A 23,864-nucleotide genomic window follows, 5' to 3' on the forward strand; every position below is an offset into this window, starting at 1 on the left:
GTTGTTACGAGACAGGATAGATCCATGCTTTCTTGTTGTTGATGCCAAATTCTGACTGTCGCAGCAGAAATCGAGACTCATCAGACCAGGCAATGTTTTTCCAATCTTCTGTTTTTCCAATTTTGGTGAGCATGTGTGAATTGTAGCCTCAGTTTCCTGTTATTAGATTAGATTAGATTAGATTCAATTTATTGTCATCACACATGTACAAGTACAAGGCAACGAAATGCAGGGGCAACGAAATGCAGGACAGGAGTGGCACCCGGTGTGGTCTCAAGGTTGGATGTGTTGTGTTGTGTATTCAGAGATGCTCTTCTACATACCTTGGTTGTAACAAGTGGTTATTTGAGTTACTTTCTATCAGCTCGAACTGGTCTGGCCATTCTCCTCTGGCATCAACAAGGCATTTGTGCCCACAGAACTGCCGCTCACTGGATATTTTCTCTTTATCTGACAATTCTCTGTAAACCCTAGAGATGGTTGAGCGTGATAATCCCAGTAGATCAGCAGTTATATGAAATACATAGACTGGCCCATAATATTTTACTTATCTATATAAATATTGTGTCGAACTGTTGTATAAACACAATATCACACTCGTAGCAGTGCGATATGGCTGTATATCAGCACTGGTGGGACACTTACGCATGCCTCGCACTGCTACTCGTGTGATATTGCTCTCATATATATATATATATATATAATTTATTTTTGATCCTTAAGTTCATTTTTTTTTTGTTATATATATTTTTTTTGCCTTTATCTCGAAATAAACCAATTTCACTTTTTTGATTGAACAATATTATGATTATTTTATTTATTTATATATATATATATATATGTATATGTATATATATATATATATATATATGTATTGTATTTTATATATGTATATATATATATAATGTATTGTATTTTATATATTATAAATATTATTCAAACCCATATAAAAATGTACTTCAAGTATCTCATTACCTCTTTACTCAGGTAAAAAAAGGGATGGGGATATACTTGCCACATCTTGTCCAAGAATAAGAATTTTACTGGGATGACATGATGTAAACATATAAACATACAAAAGTACTTTTCTGTCATAGATCATTTGAAATAATTTTGTTTTGCTTTTTAAGACCGTCTTGGAAAGTGACAGGAATTCCCAGCGCTCCGCAGAACGTAGTCTGCATGTTGAGGCTTTTATTATAATGTTGTGTCAATTAGACAAGCAGCTGAATGGCAAGTTTGACTTAACACATTCTGAAGAACTAGTTGAATTAAGGTTAAATTACATTTCGACAGCCCGTAACTGCTATCCGACAGCCAACTTTTAACAACATTATTTGAGGCTGTCAAATCATAGACTGTTTTAAAGGGCTGAAGACGTGTGATGAACGAGACAAACATCTCAGCTACTTCACTTGTGGGCGTCTCCGTTTTTGTGTCCAACGCTAATAGGAAGTTTTGCCCGCAATATTGGACGTGTTGCCGGGGCAGCGGGTCAACAAAACAAGCTGCCGCCTCCACGTAGATCTGGGGATGGTGACGTTCGAGAGCATGTTGGATCTGTCAGCGCTGTCATCCGTGCATGCTGGGAGCTGTTAAAAGCCTTAGGAGTGGTATAAAAGTAGACAGCCTTCCCATTACTCAGCATCAAGGAGGCAGGAAGGTGTGACTAGGTGCAATTTTGCCTCCATCCTCAAATGAGCAGGCAACTGTCCTGGCATGAAAGAGGTTTATGTTGAACCACTTTGCATTGCACACACCATTTTTGGGGAGGAAAGGCTCAATTAAGGCTCCTAGAGTTACATAGTTGAGTTTTATTGTTATTGAATTCATTCAGCCCATCTTCAGGTCTGGCGTCTGCACGTTTAGCTTAGCTTAGCATAATTCATTGTATTGGATTAGACCGTTAGCATCTCAAAGAATTCACAAAAGTTTAGTTTGTAGCCATATTGGTCTAGAATATAGAAACTTTTCCTTTTCTGTCTGCCTTAACGCATGATGTAATAGCCAAACTTTAAATAGGACAGTTATCAAAGCTTTTTTATACTAATGGTCTAATCAGATGCTAATGGTCCAATCTAATTCAATGAATTGTGCTAAATTAAACTAAAAGTCTTCTCATTTGACCCTGAGATGAGTTGAATGGATTCAAAATGGATAAAACTCTAGGAGAGTTGTAAAATTAGCTTTTAACCCCCCAAAATGAAGTGTTCCTTTAATAGCAATGAATGAATGAATATCAGACCCTTGGTGGGTACAGCCTCAGGAAATAAAAAGAGAAGGTCTTCTGTTTAAGAAATGGACATTTTTGCATATTGAATACTGATCAGTTTAGTTGGATTGATCAAAGCGATGGCTGATTGTTTGCAGGGTCAAGCATCTTTCTTTCTGTAGTTGTTTTGATGTCAGTGGGGGATATTCTTGGACAACTGACAGCAATCTGTACATGTCCATTTAGCTGCATTTGATTTTGCACGCACAGTTTTGACATTTTTTGAAGAAGAAGTGTGGTCATGATCAGCATGTGGTTGCATGAGGCCCCCTGCCAGTCTCCGTCTGACCTGCAGTCATGTACCGTTAAACTGTAAACAAGGATACCAGAGGTTATTGTGGATGGCATTGGAGAAATTTTTCCATTGCACTAATAAATGATTCTGCCCTTGCACATGGAAATTTCTGAGTAATTAATGGCAACCAGTAGAAATCTGAAAGTAATCACGATGATGTGTCGTGAATTTAGAAGCTTTGCTCACAAAGCCATGGAGCCGGAAGCGGTGTTAGAGCAGTAGCATTTTTTTAGGCGTTATAGATATGTGCTGTCAAGAGAAGCACAACGTTAGTTTTTAAAGTGTTCATTCACTCAGAAATGGAAATCATGTTATTAATTAATCACCATCATGTTCTTCCAAACCGAGTAACGAGTAACCCGTCGTGGGCTGCAGGGTGATATGGCTATAATATATAAAAATATGTAAATATAAAAATAGTGCAAGCATTGTGATCACAATGAAAATGTCTAAAATGGAAAAATTGCTCTTTAAGTTGAACAATTTTATCTTCAGTCCACTTACATTTGTTAAGTTTTACATTTGTGTTGGGACAACATGAATAAATTTACATTGTAGAAGATTTTGACCTTTTGAATTGAATGCTTGAGAGATCACTAGTTTTAGAGTCCATGGAAAACAGTAGTTTCTCCTTAAATCCTAATTAAATCTCTTAATCTGCATCTAAACAGACTTTCAAACTGAGGAAATCTTTTTTATTTGTTTTTCCTAATATCAGATTTCTGCTACTGTTGAATGAAATGTTTGACAGAAACTTGACCTCTTGCCATTTCAAAATGGTTCCATTGGTGAATTCTTCTTTTCATTTGTAAGGCTGGGTGGGGCTGTCAATATCACCCACATGTCTGTAACTGAAAGACCAAGCCCAACCCTTGCTACTCCATGAACTTACTGTAGACAGGTCAACCTTCACTGATGATCATATAACATGTCTCCTTAAACACCAGATGGAAAAAGTCAATCAAAAGATGTGTCATCATTTTTCTGTATTCGGGTTTGCCCATACTTGATCTGATTTCATGTCAATTGTTATTGTAAATATACTTCTCCTTACTGCCTAGAGCTCGAAGCCATCATTCAGTGTTTTTCCTGATAAATTCATACATTTGCTGTTCAAAAGTTGTACATTTATTTGATTGCAAATACTAATTAATTTTTATTCCTGTGATGGAAAAGCTGAATTTTTAGCATCATTTTTTCAGTTTTCAGTGTCAAATGATACTTCAAAAATCATGATTATAAGCACGATTTTCTGTTAAAAGCCCTGCTCATGCTGCGATTTCAGTCATGATTTGGTCATCTGAGGCAATTTTGGCAAATCCTAAAAGATTTCTTAAATCCTATGCTGAAATGTGTGGTTTTTGATCGTTGGTTTGATGTTTTCTGACAGCCGCTTAGAGGTTGTTGTAATCAAATTTTCCAAAGATTTCAGACTCTTTCCTGCTGTGTGACTTGATCTTTCAAGTCTTGATCTTGTCAAACCAAGAACCAATAGAAGCTCCAAGACTGATCATGCAATCAGAGCAACAATTTCAAACCAATACAAAAATTCCATTATTAATTTAATTAATTAAAGATTATTAAATTTATTATCGAGGCATGCTTTGTCAAAATTAGCATGGAAGTCATGTTCATGACATGTCTGACAAGCTACAAGCATTAAGGATTGTAAAAATCCCGCACCCAACTGTGAGCTTATCTTTAAAAACATGTAATATGATCAATGTTGATAATATTTTTGCATCTTAAGGATTTTTTTTTAGGATTCTTTATTGACAATCATAGACAGCCTGGGAGGTTGCTGAAAGTGCTATCTTGTTATTTGTTTTTATTTCAAGCTGTTTGCATATTGGCAAATCACAAAAAAAGATCTGTACATGACAAATCTTACATGCAGCCTCTTTAGTGTCATTGCTAAATCATTTTTGTTAAAAAGCCTTTTCAAAGGTATTTAAACTTACATATAAACATGAAACTTGATAGCTTGGCATAAATTCTTATCTTCCTCTGCTTGAAAAGCTGAATTTTAGCCAGGTGTGTTTGCGGCGCAACAGATCCAATATCCCAAACCTTCTCACTGCCAGGAAGACTGGTTTGTAGATATGTCTGATTTATGACGGTTACCCTCTAGGTGCTGTTACACTAAGTTTGATGGGGTGGTCTAGGACTACACAAGATTGGAAAAATCTAACATTGCAATATTTTGTTAGTCTGTGAGATATATGATATCAATACAATTTCACCAGATGACTTGGAATATCTCTTTTTGAAAAGAATTTATAATTTTAGAGTTATTTGGTATGATTCTGTAGGAATGTGCATCTGCATAAAATGTAATAAACAAATTACATAGAGTAGATAGATAGATACAGCAGTGTTTCCTTTAGGATTTTTTCCAACTGTGTTAGCAGGCCTTTTACACAGATCTACCAACTACCTATGGCGTTATTTTAATAATAAATGTCGTAAGTGCAGTATTACAAGTCGAGATGGCGTTTATGTAAATTCGAATCTCTTTGCTTGCATCACAATTTAATCTGTTCATGCACAAAACTTCTCGCGCATTCTCAAATATCTACTGCTCAAGCGCAGATTTTCTTGTGCGCTCTCTAATAAACGCTGCTGAAGTGGGATTTAGTGCGTTTATGTAATGAGTATGTCTCCAACATGTATTAGATTTGCTAGAATTATTTATGAGCGTCTCCAATAGACCTACAGAACGGCATTAATGCGTCCTAAAGTGAAATGGCTGTAAACTCCAACAAGATAAAGTCATTGTATGCAGAACCATAGATATTCATCTATAAATAAAGTATAATTATGGAAACCGTGTTCATCTCAACTGAAAGCTACGTGGTGTTTGCTGGCTTCACGTATCAGTCAGTCAGTCAGTCAGTCAGCATGTCACCTTAAAAGGTTAAACAAATAATACACAGCACTACTACGATTACAGCAAAGTTTGCTCTGTTATAATTCACTACCCTTTTAATACATTTTGGTGCAATTATAATCCGCTATTAAAAAAACAACAACAATGACTGAATGTTTTGAATGAGAAGCTGTAATGTAGCCATGGCAGGATGAATTTTGGTTTTATAAACTAATTTTGAGAGGAGCACATGAGATGATTGATTGATCGCGTCTGGTCTCTCATCTGTAATCATCAATAAACCCATCAGATTAATCCAAGCCTACAATAAAAAGCCCATTTTCACCTTACGTCCCCTTCATTTCAGACCATCTTCATTTCGGAAGAATCCACTCGTCCATCTCCTCATTTTCCTCCTTTACCAGGGGGAGCTCTTGAGACCTACGCGATCTTGTACCTCCTTTATGCTAAATGACTAGGCGGGAGCCCTGGGCTCAGTTATCTTCGAGCTTAGGGTTCTCTTTCAGGGCAACATGCCAAACCTGCAATAAGGCCCAATCCCAATTCTACCCCTTAGCCCTTCCCCTTACCTCTACCCCTTGTTTTGCACGTGCACGCCAAGGGGTAAGGGTTTCCCAATTCTCTTTAGCTTGAAGGCGTAGGGCCCTTCAAACGAAGATTTTTAATGACCACACTTGAAACCAAGGGGCAAGAAAATGTACCAGAATACACCAGCCACAACGGCAGTTAGTTACACCCAGAAGTAAGGAGATCCACAAATTTGTTTTTTTTTTTTGTCATTATTATGAATTTTTATGACAAACAAATACGTTTTAATATATTCATAACCGCGTTCATGTTTTACAGTCATGCTTTTTGAAAATCTTTGAAAATCTATAATCCCTAATAATTCTGTTCAGCAGTCGCACAACATTCTGACACTTGATGACACTCAAATACCCTGTCAGTAATGTCTAGTAACTGAAAATGAGCCGTTTACAGTGTCTGCCATAATGTTATTGTTGTTTTCATGTGTTTACATAGATGAATATGGCCACTGTGTAAATACACACTACAGTTACGATCTTATTGCCACATTAGATCGTTATGATAACATAATATATGCCTTCAGTGATTTCCTGAAGATAAATACCAAAAATAGCACACCTGTAATAACTACAGCAGTCGCCATCGTCTGATCTCACATGAAGCATGAGATCGCGATGACATATGATGATGTGTGCAGGTGCTGTAGTGCTGTCCCAATTCTTAGTGGTCAATTTTGAAGCCCTTCCCCTTAACCCTTGGTTGTAAGGGCCAAGGGGAAGGGGTAGGGGTACAAAAATAGAATTGTGAACTCTTTAAACAGTGTTGTACCATTGTCTAACAGTATTTTGGTATTATAATTTAATAATGATTATTAAAATAATTCAATAAAATTAATTTTTACTAAAGTTACTAACTATTTCTTATGCTTAAATGCTTTAAAAATCCTCATACAGTCACAGCCCTTATAAACACATGCAAACAATACATTATTATACAGTCTCAACATTGCATATCTTGCAATGTGACTATTGTGAATGATCGCATTGCGGTATTGATACTGAAACGATATATTGTGAAGCCCTAGTGTGGCCCATACTTGAGTTCGAGAACTTTCAGCATGTCACAGGCTTTCTACAAAGTATGAAATTTTATTGGAGTAAAGTATGGAAAAAATGTTGCAGAGTATAGACATCTATTCATGTTTCCAGACTCTTGTTCCAAGTTTACTAAAAAAATTATAACAAATGTCTAAATAATAACAAATGTATAAATAATAACAAATGTATAAATAATAACAAATGTCTAAATAATAACAAATGTCTTAATTTTATATGTTGTTTGGAGGAGCAGGCTAACAGCTCTGCCAAACAATTGCATTGGATCTCAGTCTAGTCTTTAAATCATGGTAGTTATGTTTAGCTTATAGTCTAGAAAGCAGATGAACTTTCACAGAGGGCTATCTGCAGGAATAAAATGGATGAGCTAGAGCTACAATTATTATTAGGCAACTTAATTACATGCATAGAGATTCTGACTCCATATGGTTACATACTAGTACTTGATAGCAGTTGAATTTAAATCCATTCATTGACATTTAATAATGATCTGAATAATCTGTAGAGAAGTCTGGAAATTGTAATCTGGAAATGCAAGGAATTATCAAATGGAAATCATGTAGAAACTTTGTCATCAGAAACAAACTAAATGCATTAATACTCAATCTGAATTATTCATATGTCATGAGCTGCAAATTACTTCAGTGTTTTTTGTATGATGTTCATTTCACTCAAGACCACCCTTTGAAACAGTGAATAGTGTTCACATTAGTGTTCATCTGATCATTTTTCTGAATGAGTTCTGATCAAGTCTATGATGTTTTTGCCGCAGCTTCTGGAATATGTTGGGAAAGGGAAGAGCCTGATGGACGTGGGTCTTGCTCAGGCCCGGCAGCCCCTCACCACCAGAAGTCACTATTTTGAAGTAGAGATTGTGGATCCCGGAGAGAAGTGCTATATCGCCCTGGGTCTGGCAAGAAGAGTAAGTCATCTGCTGTATTGTTGCTTATTTAAACCACCAATATGCTTCAAACTAAATCGAAAAAGTACTGATATTGGGTTATTTTGAACAAAATCTGGCCAAAACTAAGAACTTTTTGAGTGTTTCGGCAGTTTGAAACAGCTCACCAAAGCAAACTTTTTGGGGAGTTTGTTTTGGTCTTAAACATTTTTGAGCTGCTATTGGTCAGTGATGATTACGCAATGGGGTATATTAATTATTATGGGGACTATTAATTTTCAGTCTGTCAGCCAGCCCAAGTGCCCCTGGTGAACTGTCTTGCCTACAAAATCGCCATGTTTAGGATCTGATTTTTAAAAAAAATTAATAATCTTCACTCCCCGATTGATATACGATATAAAGTGGGTCTCAGACCGGACAAGAAGCACCGCAAATTACATTTTTCCCCACCACATTTATTTTATCCTGGTATTTTCATTGGAGATTCAGCACTATCCTGCTGCTATTTATGATGATGCTAGCGTTAACACGATCTTTCATCCCGTTTTACACTTGAACATCTAAATGAACGCTTAAGTCTATTTATCTGATTGTATTTTAATTACATTACAACATTGACGCTGTATAAGGCAAGGCAAGTTTATGTATATAGCACGTTTCCTACACAGTGGCAATTCAAAGTGCTTTTTTGCCCTCATATAAATAACAGAAAAGATCCTTTAGAAAGGCCTTTAGAAGTTTCTTGTAATAATTGCATTGGCTTAAATCAATGAAAGTACAATCAGTATTTAGTAAACATACTGTAAGTTAAAATGTCGCCAATGTTAACGGGGAAACCTAAAGGGGAGATGAGCTTTAAAATGTATGAATAAAGTCTTAAAAAGGTCTTGAAAATGTATTAAATTTTTCTCTCTAATTTGTGTATATACCCTGGTATGGATAAAAACAAATGGATAAAAATGAGTGTACAGTAAGCTCTGAATATAAACCAAGATATTGCTAATGCGTCTCTACAACACTGTGACCTCATAACAGGCATGGTTTGACATTATAACATGCCCTGAGGTGCTGTGTGTGCAAATAGAAGCAGCAGTTTGAGAAGTGTCATACTCGGATGAAAAGTTCACTCATCTGTCATCATGTACTCATATACAAGTTGAGCCAAATCACTTTAGTTTCTTCTGTCAAATGGTGACCAGTGACTTTCAAGGTCCAAAACTGCACTGTAAAAGGTTTGCAGAAAATGAGTCATGCGCTATCAGTCTTTTTTAAGCCCTGTAGAATCACTGTATGAGCAACAGCCCAGAATTTGAAGTCATTATTGGCTAAAAATCCTTCCCTCTGGCATAGTTCTCAATCATGTTTAGTTTGAAATGTGAGTCATTGAACTACTTTTTAAGGTGTTGTTATAGTGCTGTTTGTCATTTTTGGACTCTATTCGCTTTCATTGTATGAATAAATTTTTTTAAAAACATATATTCATTCATTTTACTTCGACTCAGTCCCGTATTTATCAGGGGTCACCACAGCGGACTGAACCACCAACTATTCCAGCAAATGTTTTACACAGCAGATGACCTTCCAGCCGTAACCCAATACTGGAAAACACCCATACACTAATTAACACACATACTAAGACCAATTTATCTTAGCCAATTCACCTATAGTGCATGTCTTTGGACTGTGGGGGAAACCAGAGCACCCGGAGGGAACCCACTTGAACACAGTGGAGAACATGTAAACTCCACATAGAAATGCCAACTGGTCTAACTGGGACTCGAACCAGCAACCTTTTTGCTTGACAGTGCTAACCACTGAGCCACTGTGCCACCCTCATTTTGGAATACTAATGTACATTTTAACTTGGAAAGAGAAAAGTAAACAACAATCCAAAATGATTGTAACAATTATTGACCGCCTCGCATATATTTACATATTTTAAAGTAAAAAAGCAATTAAATAAACAAAACAAAATAAAAATAAAACACAAAAAACTTGTACTGACCAGAACAATTGTTTACTCCCCAAACTTAAAACCTGGTCAAATGACGTCACACAGCAGTGAGGAATGTAAAATTGAACTATCATCCGGTATGCAGAGTATACATTTCTATATTTAGGAGAGAAGCCTAAATTTTATAAAAGTTTTTCTAAACTTTTCATTTTCATATGTTTGTTTGAATCTGTATCTCTTATGCTCTTTAGCCCCGATTTTTATTTTTTTTTTTTACTCGCTGACAGGTTTTGAGAAATTGCAGAAAAATGCCTGAAATCACAGGCAAATCTTTGCTCATTCACGTGAGTGACAATCACACAGTGTGAATTATCAAAGACGCAATCTAAAAGAATTGACGAGTCGCTGACACCCATGAGATATTTGGAATGCTAAATATCTGGACCTGTTGGTGATCCAAAATCATGCCCTGTGAAATGTGTTCTGATTGAAAATACTGTTGGCAACTACCTACAGCCAATGAGAGAGCAAAATCAACTAGTATGGGTATCTGCAGGCCAGTGGGAGATTGAAGAAGTTAAAAAGACTTCTTTTCGGTCCATTTGGACCCAAGAAATGGAGGAAAAACTAGTGGAAATTTGGCAGGAGCACCCGTGTCTGGTTGACGTGTCATCTGAGCAATGCCACCACCGGGTCAAAAAAGAAAAAAGTTTGAGAGAAATTGCTAATTCACTTCAAAGTCAGGTGAGCAAAATAAGTAAATTTTTATTCAGTTCAATTCATGTTTATTTCTCTAGCGCTTTTCACAATATAGATTGTGTCAAAGCAGCTTAACATAGTTCTAGTGAAGTCCAGATTTCAGAGTTTAAATCCACCAAAGCGCAGCTCCACAAGTCCCTATCCGAGCAAGCCAGTGGCAACAGTGGAGAGAGAAAAAAAAAACCTTCACCAATTGATGAAGTGAAGGGAAAAAAAAACCTTAAGAAAGACTAGGCTCTGTTGGGCATGACCATTATTCTTCTGGCCAAACTTCCTGTGTGGAGCTGCAGTTTAGGCGCCGGAGGCTGGAGAAGATAGAGAAGCTGCAGGTGTAAGTAGGGCACCGGCTGGCCCACAGGATCAATGCGGGGACTCTTTTGTCTCATGCACTCCACTCCTTCATGACGACCACAGCATCAGCTCGGGATACCGCCAGTTCCAGGATTGAGACAAAATTGCCATGGATTCTTTGTATTGTAAAGTCATGCAGTGTGAAACCCCCTTTCACCGATCCATCTTTTAAAACACAACACCTACAAAATGCTACCCCAGATAGTCATGCAGTGTGAAAACATTTGTGACGTGACTACTTTGAAAATCAAGCAGTCTGAACTTGGCATTATTCATACTTAAAATTTCAATTAAAGGGATAGTTGACCCCCAAAAAAATTGTATTTCTTCATCATTTCCTCACACTTAAACTGTTCTAAAGTTTGATGAATTTCTTTCTTCTGTTTAACAGAAAAAAAGATATTCTGAAGCTTGTTGGGGAAAAAGCAGCAGAAGACACCCAAAACTATCAATCACTTACTGTTTTTTTCCCCCGAAAATTCTCCAGTATTTCTTCTTTTGAGTTCAACGGAAGAAAGAAACTCAAATAGGTTTGGAACAAGTGAAGGATGAGTAAATAATTACAGAATTTTCTTTTTCGGCTAACTATCCCTTAAAAAAAATGTTTTTTCTATAGTTAACGATAATAACCTTGCTCATTGAGGGTGAGTGAACAACTGGAGATCTTGGGAACAGGAACGTGACCACCGTGTTCTTCCCTCTTCCTGTTCTTCTGTACGAGGTCATAAGGAAAGCGGAGGGTAATTACTCTCACGTTGGGAACTACAGACAGCAAACAAAGAGTTGAGTCGTGCAAGGCCATCGGTTGCTCAGAGAAACAGAGAGCAATCTATTGTTGTTTTTTTACTCATTTAGACTCTTTCTGGAACTTTGCATCTGTGTTTCCTTACATATCAAATATCAGGTAAAGCATAGCAGACTAATTACTGTTTACTCTTATTGGACGTGTACCCTGTACTTTGCATCCTGTGTCTGGAGAGATGTTCTTTTCACAAACAATGAGGTTGTTAATTGTTACAACATCAAATGCGCGTGTTAGCATTAGAGGAAAAACAATAGAATGACAACAAGCCTGAGTAATGGAAGGATCTCGGCTGAACATCAGATGGACTGAATTACAAGCGAGTCTGTTCTCCGATAGTTTCAGCTATCAGAGATCAGTGAACTCCGTGAACACCACTTGGTCTGACTAAACGAGCTTGTATGCATGCATCCGGAATATACAGAGTTGCTAGGATGCAAGACAAAGATTTTGTGGGTTGTAACGAGGGGCGGAAGTGCAAACCGGAGCCTCTGTGACCATGTCTGCGCGAATAGTTTCGACCCTGATCACCTCCTGACCTTCCCGTTCTCACACCAACCCTTTCCTTTCAATTGAGGCTTTGGTTCCTGGTCACGCTTTCCATGGAGCCTTCGAGGGAGTGTGTTCCTGAAACCCTAGTGTCCTCATTTATTTTGGAAACATTCATGGTTTAAAGTGGAGATCAGCTTTTGAAGTGTTTAGGCAAGAAGCACAACAGTTCATCTGTCACCAGTCTATCTGACCTCTTTCGGCACTCCATTGTGCTGTTTGCTTGGGTGTTTCATCAGCTTATTTGCCAAGTTTTAGGCAGATTAGCTTCTAGGCTTTTATCAGTGCTGGTACAGACAAAAAAAAGCCCTTTATTTTACTCTTTTTAAATCCTGTTTTATATATTAGTTAATGTAAATAACGGATCTGCAGTACAGAGTCATTCGCAATCTAATGAGTTGATCAATAAGTAACGAGGTGGAGTCATCAAAATGACATTTGCAAATTTCGTTTAATGAGTTATTGGTAAATATCCACATACTTTCATAGGGCTGTACAATAAATGGGAATCACGATTTAGCATAAGCTGTGATTTGATATGAAGTTGAAGTCAGAATTATTAACCCCCCCTTTGAATTTTTTTTCCTTTTTTAAATATTTCCCAAATGATGTTTAACAGAGCAAGGACATTTTCACAGTATGTCTGATAATATTTTTTCTTCTGGAGAAAGTCTTATTTGTTTTATTTCGGCAAGAATAAAAGAAGTTTTGAATTTTTTTATTAACCATTTTAAGGTCAATATTATTAGCCCCTTTAAGCTATTTTTCCTTCGTCTGTCCACAGAACAAACCATCGTTATACAATAACTTGCCTAATTACCCTAATCTGCCTAATTAACCTTATTAACCTAGTTAAGCCTTTAAATATCACTTTAAGCTGTATAGAAGTGTCTTGAAAATATCTAGTCAAATATTATTTACTGTCATTATGGTAAAGATAAAATAAATCAGTTATTAGAAATGAGTTATTAAAACTATTATGTTTAGAAATGTGTTGAAAAAAATCTCTTCGCTAAAAAGAAATTGGGGGAAAAATAAACAAGGGCAAATAATTCAGGGGGGCTAATAAGTTTGACTTCAACTGTATAGGTGATTTTATATATAAATGTTTTAAGACATTTGTGCTGCCCATTACATTACAAACCACAAGAGAGGGCAAAATCTTCAGCAGGATAGCGCTCCTCATACTTCAGCCTCCACTTCAAAATTCCTGAAAGCAAAGAAGGTCAAAATGCTCGAGGATTGGCCAGCCCAGTCACCAGAACATGAACATTATTGAGCATGTCTGGGGCAAGATGAAGGAAGAGGCATTGAAGATGAATCCAAAGAATCTTGATAAACTCTTGAAGTCCTGCAAGAACACAGTCCTCCAAGCTCATGGGAGTCGTACACAATAATAATTCTATTTCCACTGCACTATGACTTTATATTCTATACTGTACATTATTTCTGTCAAGTGACAAGACTTTTGTCTAAGCAAAGTCAGACCTTACTGTCCTAATTAAATAATTAAAAATCAAGGCATGATCATATTTTATTTTGGTAAATAAAGCATAATCTAGAGGCCTTTGCCTTTCATATAAGGCGCTTCTGATACCAAATGATCATCTAGAAGTCAAGTTATTGTTTGTTGTTCCTAAAACTTGGATAGGCGACCAGACTTTTGTCAGTTAGCGTATAATTGGTTTTTAATGGTGTAAGGCACTTTGGTCAACCTTGGTTGTAGTAAGGTGCTATATAAATAAAGGTTGATTAATTGATTGATTGATACACACTTCAAAGAGTTTACATTCTAAAAGTGCTCATAGTTTATTGTTGGACGATGACAGGAGCTTGCACAAATGCCATTCCCAACGCCCGTATTGTGGTTGTTGGAGGCAGGTACCCTCTTGGGCTAATCTCTGCTCTATATGTCAGATGTGTAGATGTGCATCTGCCTCCACCGGCAGCCTCTCCGCTACTTGTTGTCTTTGCCACAGTGTGGAAATGCAGGCAGCTCGAGTATCGCACATAAAAGCCCCTGGGTGGATCTGATAGGGCTCTGCCACGGACACATACGCTACTGTTTGTGTTTCTTGGAAGCTCCACGCGTCTCTCTAATGGCTTTTGCAGTCTCCTCAGGGGGCCAAAAACGCTATATGCATGAACAGCTTTTCTTCTCAAATAGTATATAATTTCGTTTGCTGAATTCAGAAAAAAATGTTATGTGGGTCGCGCTGGGTGATTGATAGCTTGTGTGCTTTGCGAGGCATGCTGAAGTGTCTGCTTGTGTGTTTACGCACGCTACATGATATGGAACGCAGATGTAATCGTACGAATGCACGGAATGCGCTATCATTTATCACCGTGTCAGGGCGCAGATGTAAACTCACTCGAAATTAAGTAATGTTTGCAAACAGTTTACTTCTGTCATGTGTCTTTCCAGAGAGCGCCGCTCCATTGTCTCTACATGTTTCGAGCTGTTTGTCGGATTGGCCTTGGGTGTTCTCATCATTATCATGGGATTCATCATAACTGCTTTCTCGGGTTGCACAACTTCATCATCCAGCGCTGGAGCTGAAATCCGAAACAAACAATGTTAAAGAGATAGTTGATGATTTACTCATGGTTTACTAACCATTAAGGGGTTTCAAAGCTTTCGAAATTTCTTTTTTTTCGTTGAACACAGAAGAAGATATTTTAAGAAATGTTGAAATCAGTTGACATCCATAGCAGGAAAAAGTAAGTGTCTAGTACAGATACAGTTTAGGGTCGCAGTTTTGGTATAGTTCGGTATATACACTCACTGGTCACTTTATTAGGTACACCTGTCCAACTGCTTGTTAATGCAAATTTCTAAGCCAATCACATGGCAGCAACTCAATGCATTTAGGCATGTAGACATGTTCAAGGCAAACTGCTGCAGTTTAAACCATCAGAATAGGGAAGAAAGGTGATTTAAGTGGCTTTGAACGTAGCATTGTTGTTGGTGCTAGACAGGCTGGTCTGGATATTTCAGAAACTGCTGATCTGTGATTTTCACGCACAACCATATCTAGAGTCCGAAAAAGAGAAAATGTCCAGTGAGCAGCAGTTCTGTGAGCGTAAATGCCTTGTTGATGCCAGAAGTCAGAGGAGAATGGCCAGACTGGTTGAAGCTGATAGAGCAAGGTAACAGTAACTCTAATAATCACTCGTTACAACAGAGGTATGCAGAAGAGCATCTCTGAACAGACAACACATCCAACCTTGAGGCGGATGGGCTACAGCAGCAGAAGACAACACAGGGTGCCACTCCTGTCTGCTAAGAACAGGAAACTGAGGCTACAATTGGCACAGGCTCACCAAAATTAGACAATAGAAGATTGAAAAAACAGTGCCGGTCTGATGAGTCTCTATTTCTGCTCCGACGTTCGGATGGTAGGGTCAGAATATGGCATCAGCAACATGAAAGCATGGATCCATCCCACCTTGTATCAGCGGTTCAGGCTGGTGGTGGTGGTGGTGTAATGGTGTGGGGGATATTGTCTTGGCACACTTTGGGTCCATTAGTACCAGTTGAGTATTGTGTTAACGTCACAGCCTACCTGAGTATTGTTGCTGACCATGTGAATCCCTTTATGAGCACAGTGTAACCATTTTTTGATGGCTACTTCCAGCAGGATAATGCGCCAATATGGACCAAAATCTTTGAGGAATATTTCCAGTTCCTTGTTGAATCTATGCCACGAAGGATTAAGGCAGTTCTGAAAAAAAAGGGGGTCCAACCCAGTACTAGTAAGCTGTATCTAATAAAGTGGCCGGTGAGTGTACTGTAGGTTCGATTAAAAAATCAAAAGTCTAAAAGTCTAATAAAATACAATATGGCAAATATACTACTGAATAAACAGTGTTTTAAGGCTTTTCAGATATCGAAAACTAGTTTTTAGTTACATAAACTAAATAATATAATCAAATATAACACTGCATACTGTATGTAATCTTCACTGTATACATTAAACAAAAGTTTACCATTATTAAGCTATAGAGCTATCCAATATGGCTTCATTATAAGCTTTTGTTTGAATTATTATGAAAAACACTGAGAGCAGGAATAAGATGTTTAATTTAACACTTTTACTTGCGAGGAGTTTCAGCACATGGATTTCATACATTCTAACATGCACCGAGCCACTTTAGAGAGTAAAAATGTAATATGAACATGCAAAATACACTTTTTTATATAACAACAAAACCAAAAATGTCCATATAGATATTGAACCATGGAGGTCATACTGAACAGTTCAATATTATATTGAGCAATGTACACTATTTTTTGGAGAAAAAAAAAACAACAGAACAAGTTTTTCAGCAGAAACAAGAAACTCAAAACAGTTTTGAAACAAGTAGAGCGAAAGTAAATGATCACTGGGTTTCACTTTAAATATGTCATTTTTCTTAGAGTAAGCTTTTGTGGTTCTGGTTTGAATCTGGCTGCTTTAGGGTAGGGTTTTGTGGTTTGAGGTTTGTGAGTAAATCAGTTTTAAGCCACCCGCTCCATGTTTGCAGCTTTTCCTTATTGGATAAACAGATTACAAGATCTCGACTTGAACCATAACACAACCCTCTATCAGCATTAACCAAAACAGCTCCCTGTGTAATCCGCTAGACGAGATTACAGAGACTGCAACTGGTGCTAAAGCATGCCTCTCTTCCAACATGTTTGACTGACTCCCTTTTTGTTTTCGTGAAAACGGAAATGCCAAAATTAAGTGGTTACAGGTGTGTCATTTTTATAAAAGAAATTTAATTCTTTTATTTAGTAACACACTTTTAAAACAACGGTTATTGTTTTAAACGCAACAAAAGCCAACAACAAAAAAAGACTTCTCCCTCTTATTTACTTGCTCTCATTTCTGTAAGAAATAGCAGTATTTTAAGGCCTAATCCCAATTCTATTTTTGTACCCCTTCCCCTTGCCATTCCCTTTGGGCCTTACGACTGAGGGTTAAGGAGAAGCGCTTCAGAATTTACCCCTAAGAATTGGGACACCACTACAACACCTGCACATGTCATCATATGTCATCGCGATCTCATGCTTCATGTGAGATCACATGATAGCGACTGCTGTAGTTATTCCAGTTGTGCTATTTTTTGGTATTTATGTATTATGTATGAATGTATTATGTTATCATAACGATCTAATGTGGCAATAAGATCGTAACTGTACTGTGTATTTACACAGTGGCCATGTTCATCTATGTAAACGCAAAAACAGCATTATCATTATAGCAGACACTGTAAACAGCTTATTCTCAGCCACTACACATTACTGACAGGGAATTCAAGTGTCATCAAGTGTCAAAATGTTGTGGGACTGCTGTACAGGAGTTATTATAAGGGATTATAGATCGCGAAATTTAGCAGGGTTTTTTGCTTTTTTTAAAAGCATGATGGTAAAACATGAACACGGTTACGAATATATTAAAACATGTGTTTGTTGTCATAAAAATTCGTAATAATGACAAAAAAATACTAATTTGTGGATCTCCTTACTTCCGTGTTCAGCAATGCTGCCGCTGTGGCTGGTGTATTTTGGGAAATTTTCTTACCCCTTGGTTTCGAGTGTGGAGTGTCCTGAAAAATCTTCTTTTGAAGCGATATCTACCCCTTCCCCTTAGCCGTGCCTTCAAGCTAAACAGGCTAGCGCAGAAATCCAATTGAAAATACTGGGGTAAACTAAACTCTAATTTTTTAAAGACATGGCAGGGGGAAATGGAATTTAATGCAGTGCTTCTTGTCCGATCTGAGACCCACTTCATATCATATATCTAAGAGGCAGTTAAGATTACTGGTTTTAAAAGAAATCAGATCTTAAACGTGATTTTGTAATGGCAAGACAGTTCACCGGAAGCCCTTGGGCTGCCTGGCTGAAAATTAAAAGTCTGTGTGCATATAGCCCATCAGCTTCCAGAAATGATCAGATGTGCTCCAGCATTAGGCACATTCAAATCAAGACAACTGTTAAACTGTGGATTTACTGAATGAACACTGTGCTGCATCCCATAGATCACACTGTCATGTCTTTCTTTACTTTTTCTTTACCTGTTTTAACACATTTTAATCTATTTTGATCTGTTTTTAATAATTTGTATAATTTAATAGTATTTTATTCTTGTTTATGTAAAGCACTTTGATTAGCCATTGTGTATGAAATGTGCTATATGGATAAACTTGCCTTGCCTTACCCAAGCATGCACCAAACCTTAATTTTGGTCCCCACAGTGTGCATTAGTAGTATGTGTGCATTAAGGTTTAAGTCCCCACTGGGATATAAAAACAAGCCCACAAACACATGTTAGAGATGTAACATGCATTGTATTGTATATACTACTCTGTGACCTGTGATAAAGCTTTCAACCTCTGTAGCACAAATCCTGTGTGCATTAATGTACAGTCCTGTCATAGAGCATTAATAATGCTATTTGGAGGGAATTAGATATGCAAGCTTTCAGCGAATTATTACATTTTTTGATGTAAATAGGCTTTAATGGGCTCTTCTGATGACATCCGAGAAATACAAAAATATCTTTGCAGGCTAATTAACTCAGAGTCAGATGGTATCAAAATATTGGCCGCTCTTCATGTTTGCGCTGGCATGCTGTATCTGTATATAATAAAACATAACCTTTGCAGCTATGTAACAGCAACACTTAGACCTAAAACAATGAGCTGTGATGCTGTAATAGTTTTTTGGCTGCGGGACTCAATCTTCACATTAATACCAACGTGTTGTGAGATTGTTGGAAGGGAAAGCAAGTTGGTGTTTGCAGTAAATCCATCACTTTCACTTGTGCATATATAATTATTAAAATATGTATCTTATTTTTCCTTTTTTTTTGTTTAGGATTACCCAAAGAACAGGCATCCGGGCTGGAGTCGAGGTTCTGTCGCATACCATGCAGGTGAGAGATGTTGATAGATTTAGTACAGCCATTATTACAGTAAATATGTTTACATGCTACAGTAGTTTTGGAGTAGTCAAGCTAGTGCTCATATGGGTCATATACAAAACATCATGCCAAATCAAACAGATGGTTTAAGCAAATTAAATTTATAAACTAGATATTTTTATGAATATTATAAATGCGTTTGGGTATATTATTTTGACATACACATTAGACTATCAATTAATTTATCTATTTCTTTATTATATTATATTATATATTTTTATATTATATTATTTTATGTATTATATTAAGTTAAATTATCTAATTTTATATTATATTATATTATATTATATTATATTATATTATATTATATTATATTATATTATATTATCTATTATTATATTATATTATATTAAATTATCTATTTTTATATTATATTATATTATATATTTTTATATTATATATTTTTATATTATATTATATTATATATTTTTATATTATATTATATTATATTAAATTATATTAAATTATCTATTTTTATATTATATTATATTATATTATCTATTTTTATATTATATTATATTATATTATCTATTTTTATATTATATTATATTAAATTATCTATTATTATATTATATTATATTAAATTATATATTTTTATATTATATTATATTATATATTTTTATATTATATATTTTTATATTATATTATATTATATTAAATTATATTAAATTATCTATTTTTATATTATATTATATTATCTATTTTTATATTATATTATATTATCTATTTTTATATTATATTATCTATTTTTATATTATATTATATTATATTATATTATATTATATTATATTATATTATATTATATTATATTATATTAAATTATATTATATTATGTGCAACAATTCTGTCTGGTTCCCAAATCTGATTGGCTGATAGCCATGCGATATTATGCAATAACAGCACTAATACAGTCTCTGTATTACTTCGCCCACATAGAGAGACAAGCAGAAGACTGAACAACTCGCTACAGTTTGACAAATATTGCAGCTGTTGGACAACATAATGTACTTTTGAGGCTTTTAGATGAGTATGTTGTTGTTTCGAATGCAACTATGCAGTTTATTTATAATGCTGCGTTCACACCAGATGTTGATGAAGCGCCAAGTGTGAATGATTTACATGTTAAGTTAATACAAAGACTTGAATAGACATCCTGCGGTGCGAATGTAGCGGCGCGATTGACGCGCTTAAAGTGCTTATTGGGCGTTTCACATGAGTTGAAAAATGGATTGGACAGCAAAAATGGACAGCGCCGCATGATTATGATGTAGCGTCTGTTGTTGGTGTCCCAAAGGGAAATCCTCTTGCCGACGCCTCACAACAGTTCAAACTGGGCTTGACTCATTCGGAAGCACCGCTGAAAGCTTCCATTATCCAGGTATAGTTTCTGGAGGAGTTGATGAACTCACAGAGCTGGGTGCACATCTGAATAGATCTAGTCTAGGGCTCCAAATGACGCTGGTTATCAGCCTTCCTAAAGCACATAAACACAGCTATTCTCTCAATAAAATCCATGTTAGCCATTTAGCAACAAAGCTAGAGTCAGCGGGCAGACAGAAGCTCTGCCCATGACACGATTCTGCATCTATTGTCAAGTTATTTGACGTGCGAATGAAGTCAACTCAGATTCTTAGGAATAGGGTGATTCATTTGCATGTTTCGCATCTGGTGTAACCACAGCATAAGAACAGTGCCTATTTTAAATATTTATAAATTCAGAACGTCTGCGGCCATTAGCATGCAGAGCAAAGAAATTAATGGTTGACCTGCACAAGATGGCACCAGAGTCCGCATAAGCCCTTATGGGAGAAAAATCTTTTTTTTGTATTTCAAACTAGAGCTGATCAAATAATTATAAAACAGGTAAGTGCTGAACTTTGTAGTGCTGTGTTTACCATAGTAATCTGCTAGTGTTTGCTTTGCTTTGGCCTTTTTCAGGGTTAATTATTGTGATCTCTCAATGGACCCTTCTCACAAGCCTGTTATGACACGTTTATCGGTCATCATTATCTTAAATCCTTGAAAGTTTTTAATAATTTTAATTTTTTATAAAACGTATGAAAGTTTTTATGTATTTATGTATGTATTATGTCATCTTTGCTTTAAATTACAAAAAACGAATTACCGCTTGCGCGAGGGGTTTCTAATGCAGCGTCTATGGGACAGGACAGCAAATTTTTCTTTTATTATTTGAGCAAATAAGCTCACTGAATACCGACCTAACAGGTTTTAATAATAATAAAATTATTTGTTGTATTCTCCCATTCACTGCGCTCTAAGCTTTTCCAACTATGATGACTTCCACTACTTAGAAATGAGGAAATGTGAAAAAAGTCTATTGCAACAGAGAAATACTGGGAAATCTCTGTAGACTGATGACATTTCATGATTGTCATCACTTTAAACATTATGCAAGAGAATCATTTAAAAACTAGCTCCAAAGTGACGTTTGTGAAGTAGCAACGGTTCTGCTGGCTATTATATTATATTATATTATATTGTATTATATTATATTATATTGTATTGTATTGTATTGTATTGTATTATATTATATTATATGGACATAGACATTAACATAATGTTAATTAAATTATTTATTTTGTATATTTTGTGTTATTATATTATAGTATAATATTGTATATTAAATTTCTGTATTACATTTATATGTTATATTATAATGTATTGAAATACACATTGGAATATTAATTAAATTAAATAAATTTAAATTATCTAAAATTGTTATATTATGTTACATTATATTATATTTTGTTATATTATATGACATTACGTTACATTGCATTACATTACATGGACAAACACATTTACATTATCAATTAAATTATATTTTTCTTGTATATTTTATGTGGTTATCGATATGATGTCTTATTAAAATAATACTACATATAAATGTAGTATTATTTGTATTAATGTTTCTCATTCAGACATATTTGTCAGTGAATATTATTTTTAGTTGGTTTTCCACACACATATTGAATGCTGAATTGCTGAAAATGTTTCCCCTGCGTTGGTTATATTTATAGACAACAACAAAAAAGTCCACACATCCAGATCCTGTTTACATAAAGTTTGTTTTGTTTTCTGTGTTTTTGTCATCTGGATGTATTCCCATCACAGTTCATGCATGGATTATCCAGAATTCCTGCAGGTGGTGATAATTGTTTTTTTTTTTAGCTTTATTATTTGGGTCCTCTGTTCAAGCCTATAGATCTATGGGCACCATCTCTAGAGTGTGTGGAGGTCCTGGATGGTGATAAGAGGATTGTAGAGATGAGATGAGTGTGTTGATTACAAGCAAATCCTCTTGAAAAAATGGCAGGAGGATAAATAGCCCTATCTCACTCCACAGGTCCCATCTTTCAAAGCAGCTCAAAGGAAGTTGATATCGGATAAGATTGCAGCTCAGTGTAAAGATGGCAATCTGTATACTCAACCCCTTCATGCCTTCATGACACTCCACATAACAGATTAGTCACTGAGTATCATCCCGAATGAAACAATGTGCTTCTTTGGTGACTCAGATCCTGTTGTTTAACGGTGAGGGATTTTGCCTGCAAGCCAAGATAAACAGTGACTGTTCAGATTTTTTTTTGTATGCATATATTCATATATTAGAGTTGCGGATTTAATGCATTCAATTTACTTAAGTAGCTATAAAAAAATTATGAGATCAAAGTTTTAATGCAGTCAACATTCCTGCCGTCTAGTGGATCCCAAAGTTGGAGTTGGGACCCACCGGGAGTCACGAGACAATGAGGGTAATAAACAATATATATCAATTTTTTTAAATAAAAGATTCAACTCAGAGTTGTTTAAATGATTCGTCGTTCATCCTGATCTTTTGCCTGTTCGAATCGACATGAAACAATACCAAATATAAAGTGCCGGATCAGGTAAAACGTGAACGCACCTTTCCCTTAAACACTACCAGAGTGTGGGTGTGTGTGGGACTGATCATAACTGAAGATGAGTGAATATTAATAAGTGAACATTCTGTAGATTAATGCAATAATCTACCCTGCAACTGGGTATTCATCTGCCGTTTGGTAAAGGAAGGATCAGAAATTACTATTGATGTGTGGGACTTTGTCAGAGTTTGACAGAAACTTCATCCGCACACAGTTCATGGATCAGTTTCTTGCTCCATTTCACAAGTTAAGTAAGTGTGATTAAAATGGTTGCCTCTTTGTTTTCTCTAGCTTCCAAATTACGTATTTAATTGTGTTTTGTTACTTGTAATCGATCTAAACGACTTGTATAGCATCCTGTTAACTCTCTATGTCCACATATCGCATCTAAAGCCACGTTGAAAATGCGACGCGTGCTGCTTTGTTTACGGATTTAAATGCGTTTGAGAGCTCTCAATCCTCTGCCGTTTGTCGTGGTGGACATTTCTCTCTGTCTTGTGCTGAACGCAGTCGACCAATCGCAACAGAATTGGTTATCGAGCCAATCAGCG

At 36.0% G+C, this 23,864-nt stretch overlaps 1 protein-coding gene across 1 annotated transcript in view; it reads left to right on the top strand.

The window, feature by feature from the left end:
- spryd3 (SPRY domain containing 3) overlaps window positions 1-23,864 on the top strand; it is an 87,580-nt gene that overhangs the window by 41,346 nt on the left and 22,370 nt on the right. The window contains exons 7-8 of the mRNA XM_056448840.1: window positions 7,873-8,022; window positions 19,282-19,339. Coding sequence (XP_056304815.1) covers window positions 7,873-8,022; window positions 19,282-19,339 — 208 coding nt within the window. The remainder of the gene's footprint in view (window positions 1-7,872; window positions 8,023-19,281; window positions 19,340-23,864) is intronic.

This window comes from Danio aesculapii, chromosome 23 (genome assembly GCF_903798145.1).
Source record: "Danio aesculapii chromosome 23, fDanAes4.1, whole genome shotgun sequence".
Lineage (NCBI taxonomy): Eukaryota > Metazoa > Chordata > Actinopteri > Cypriniformes > Danionidae > Danio > Danio aesculapii.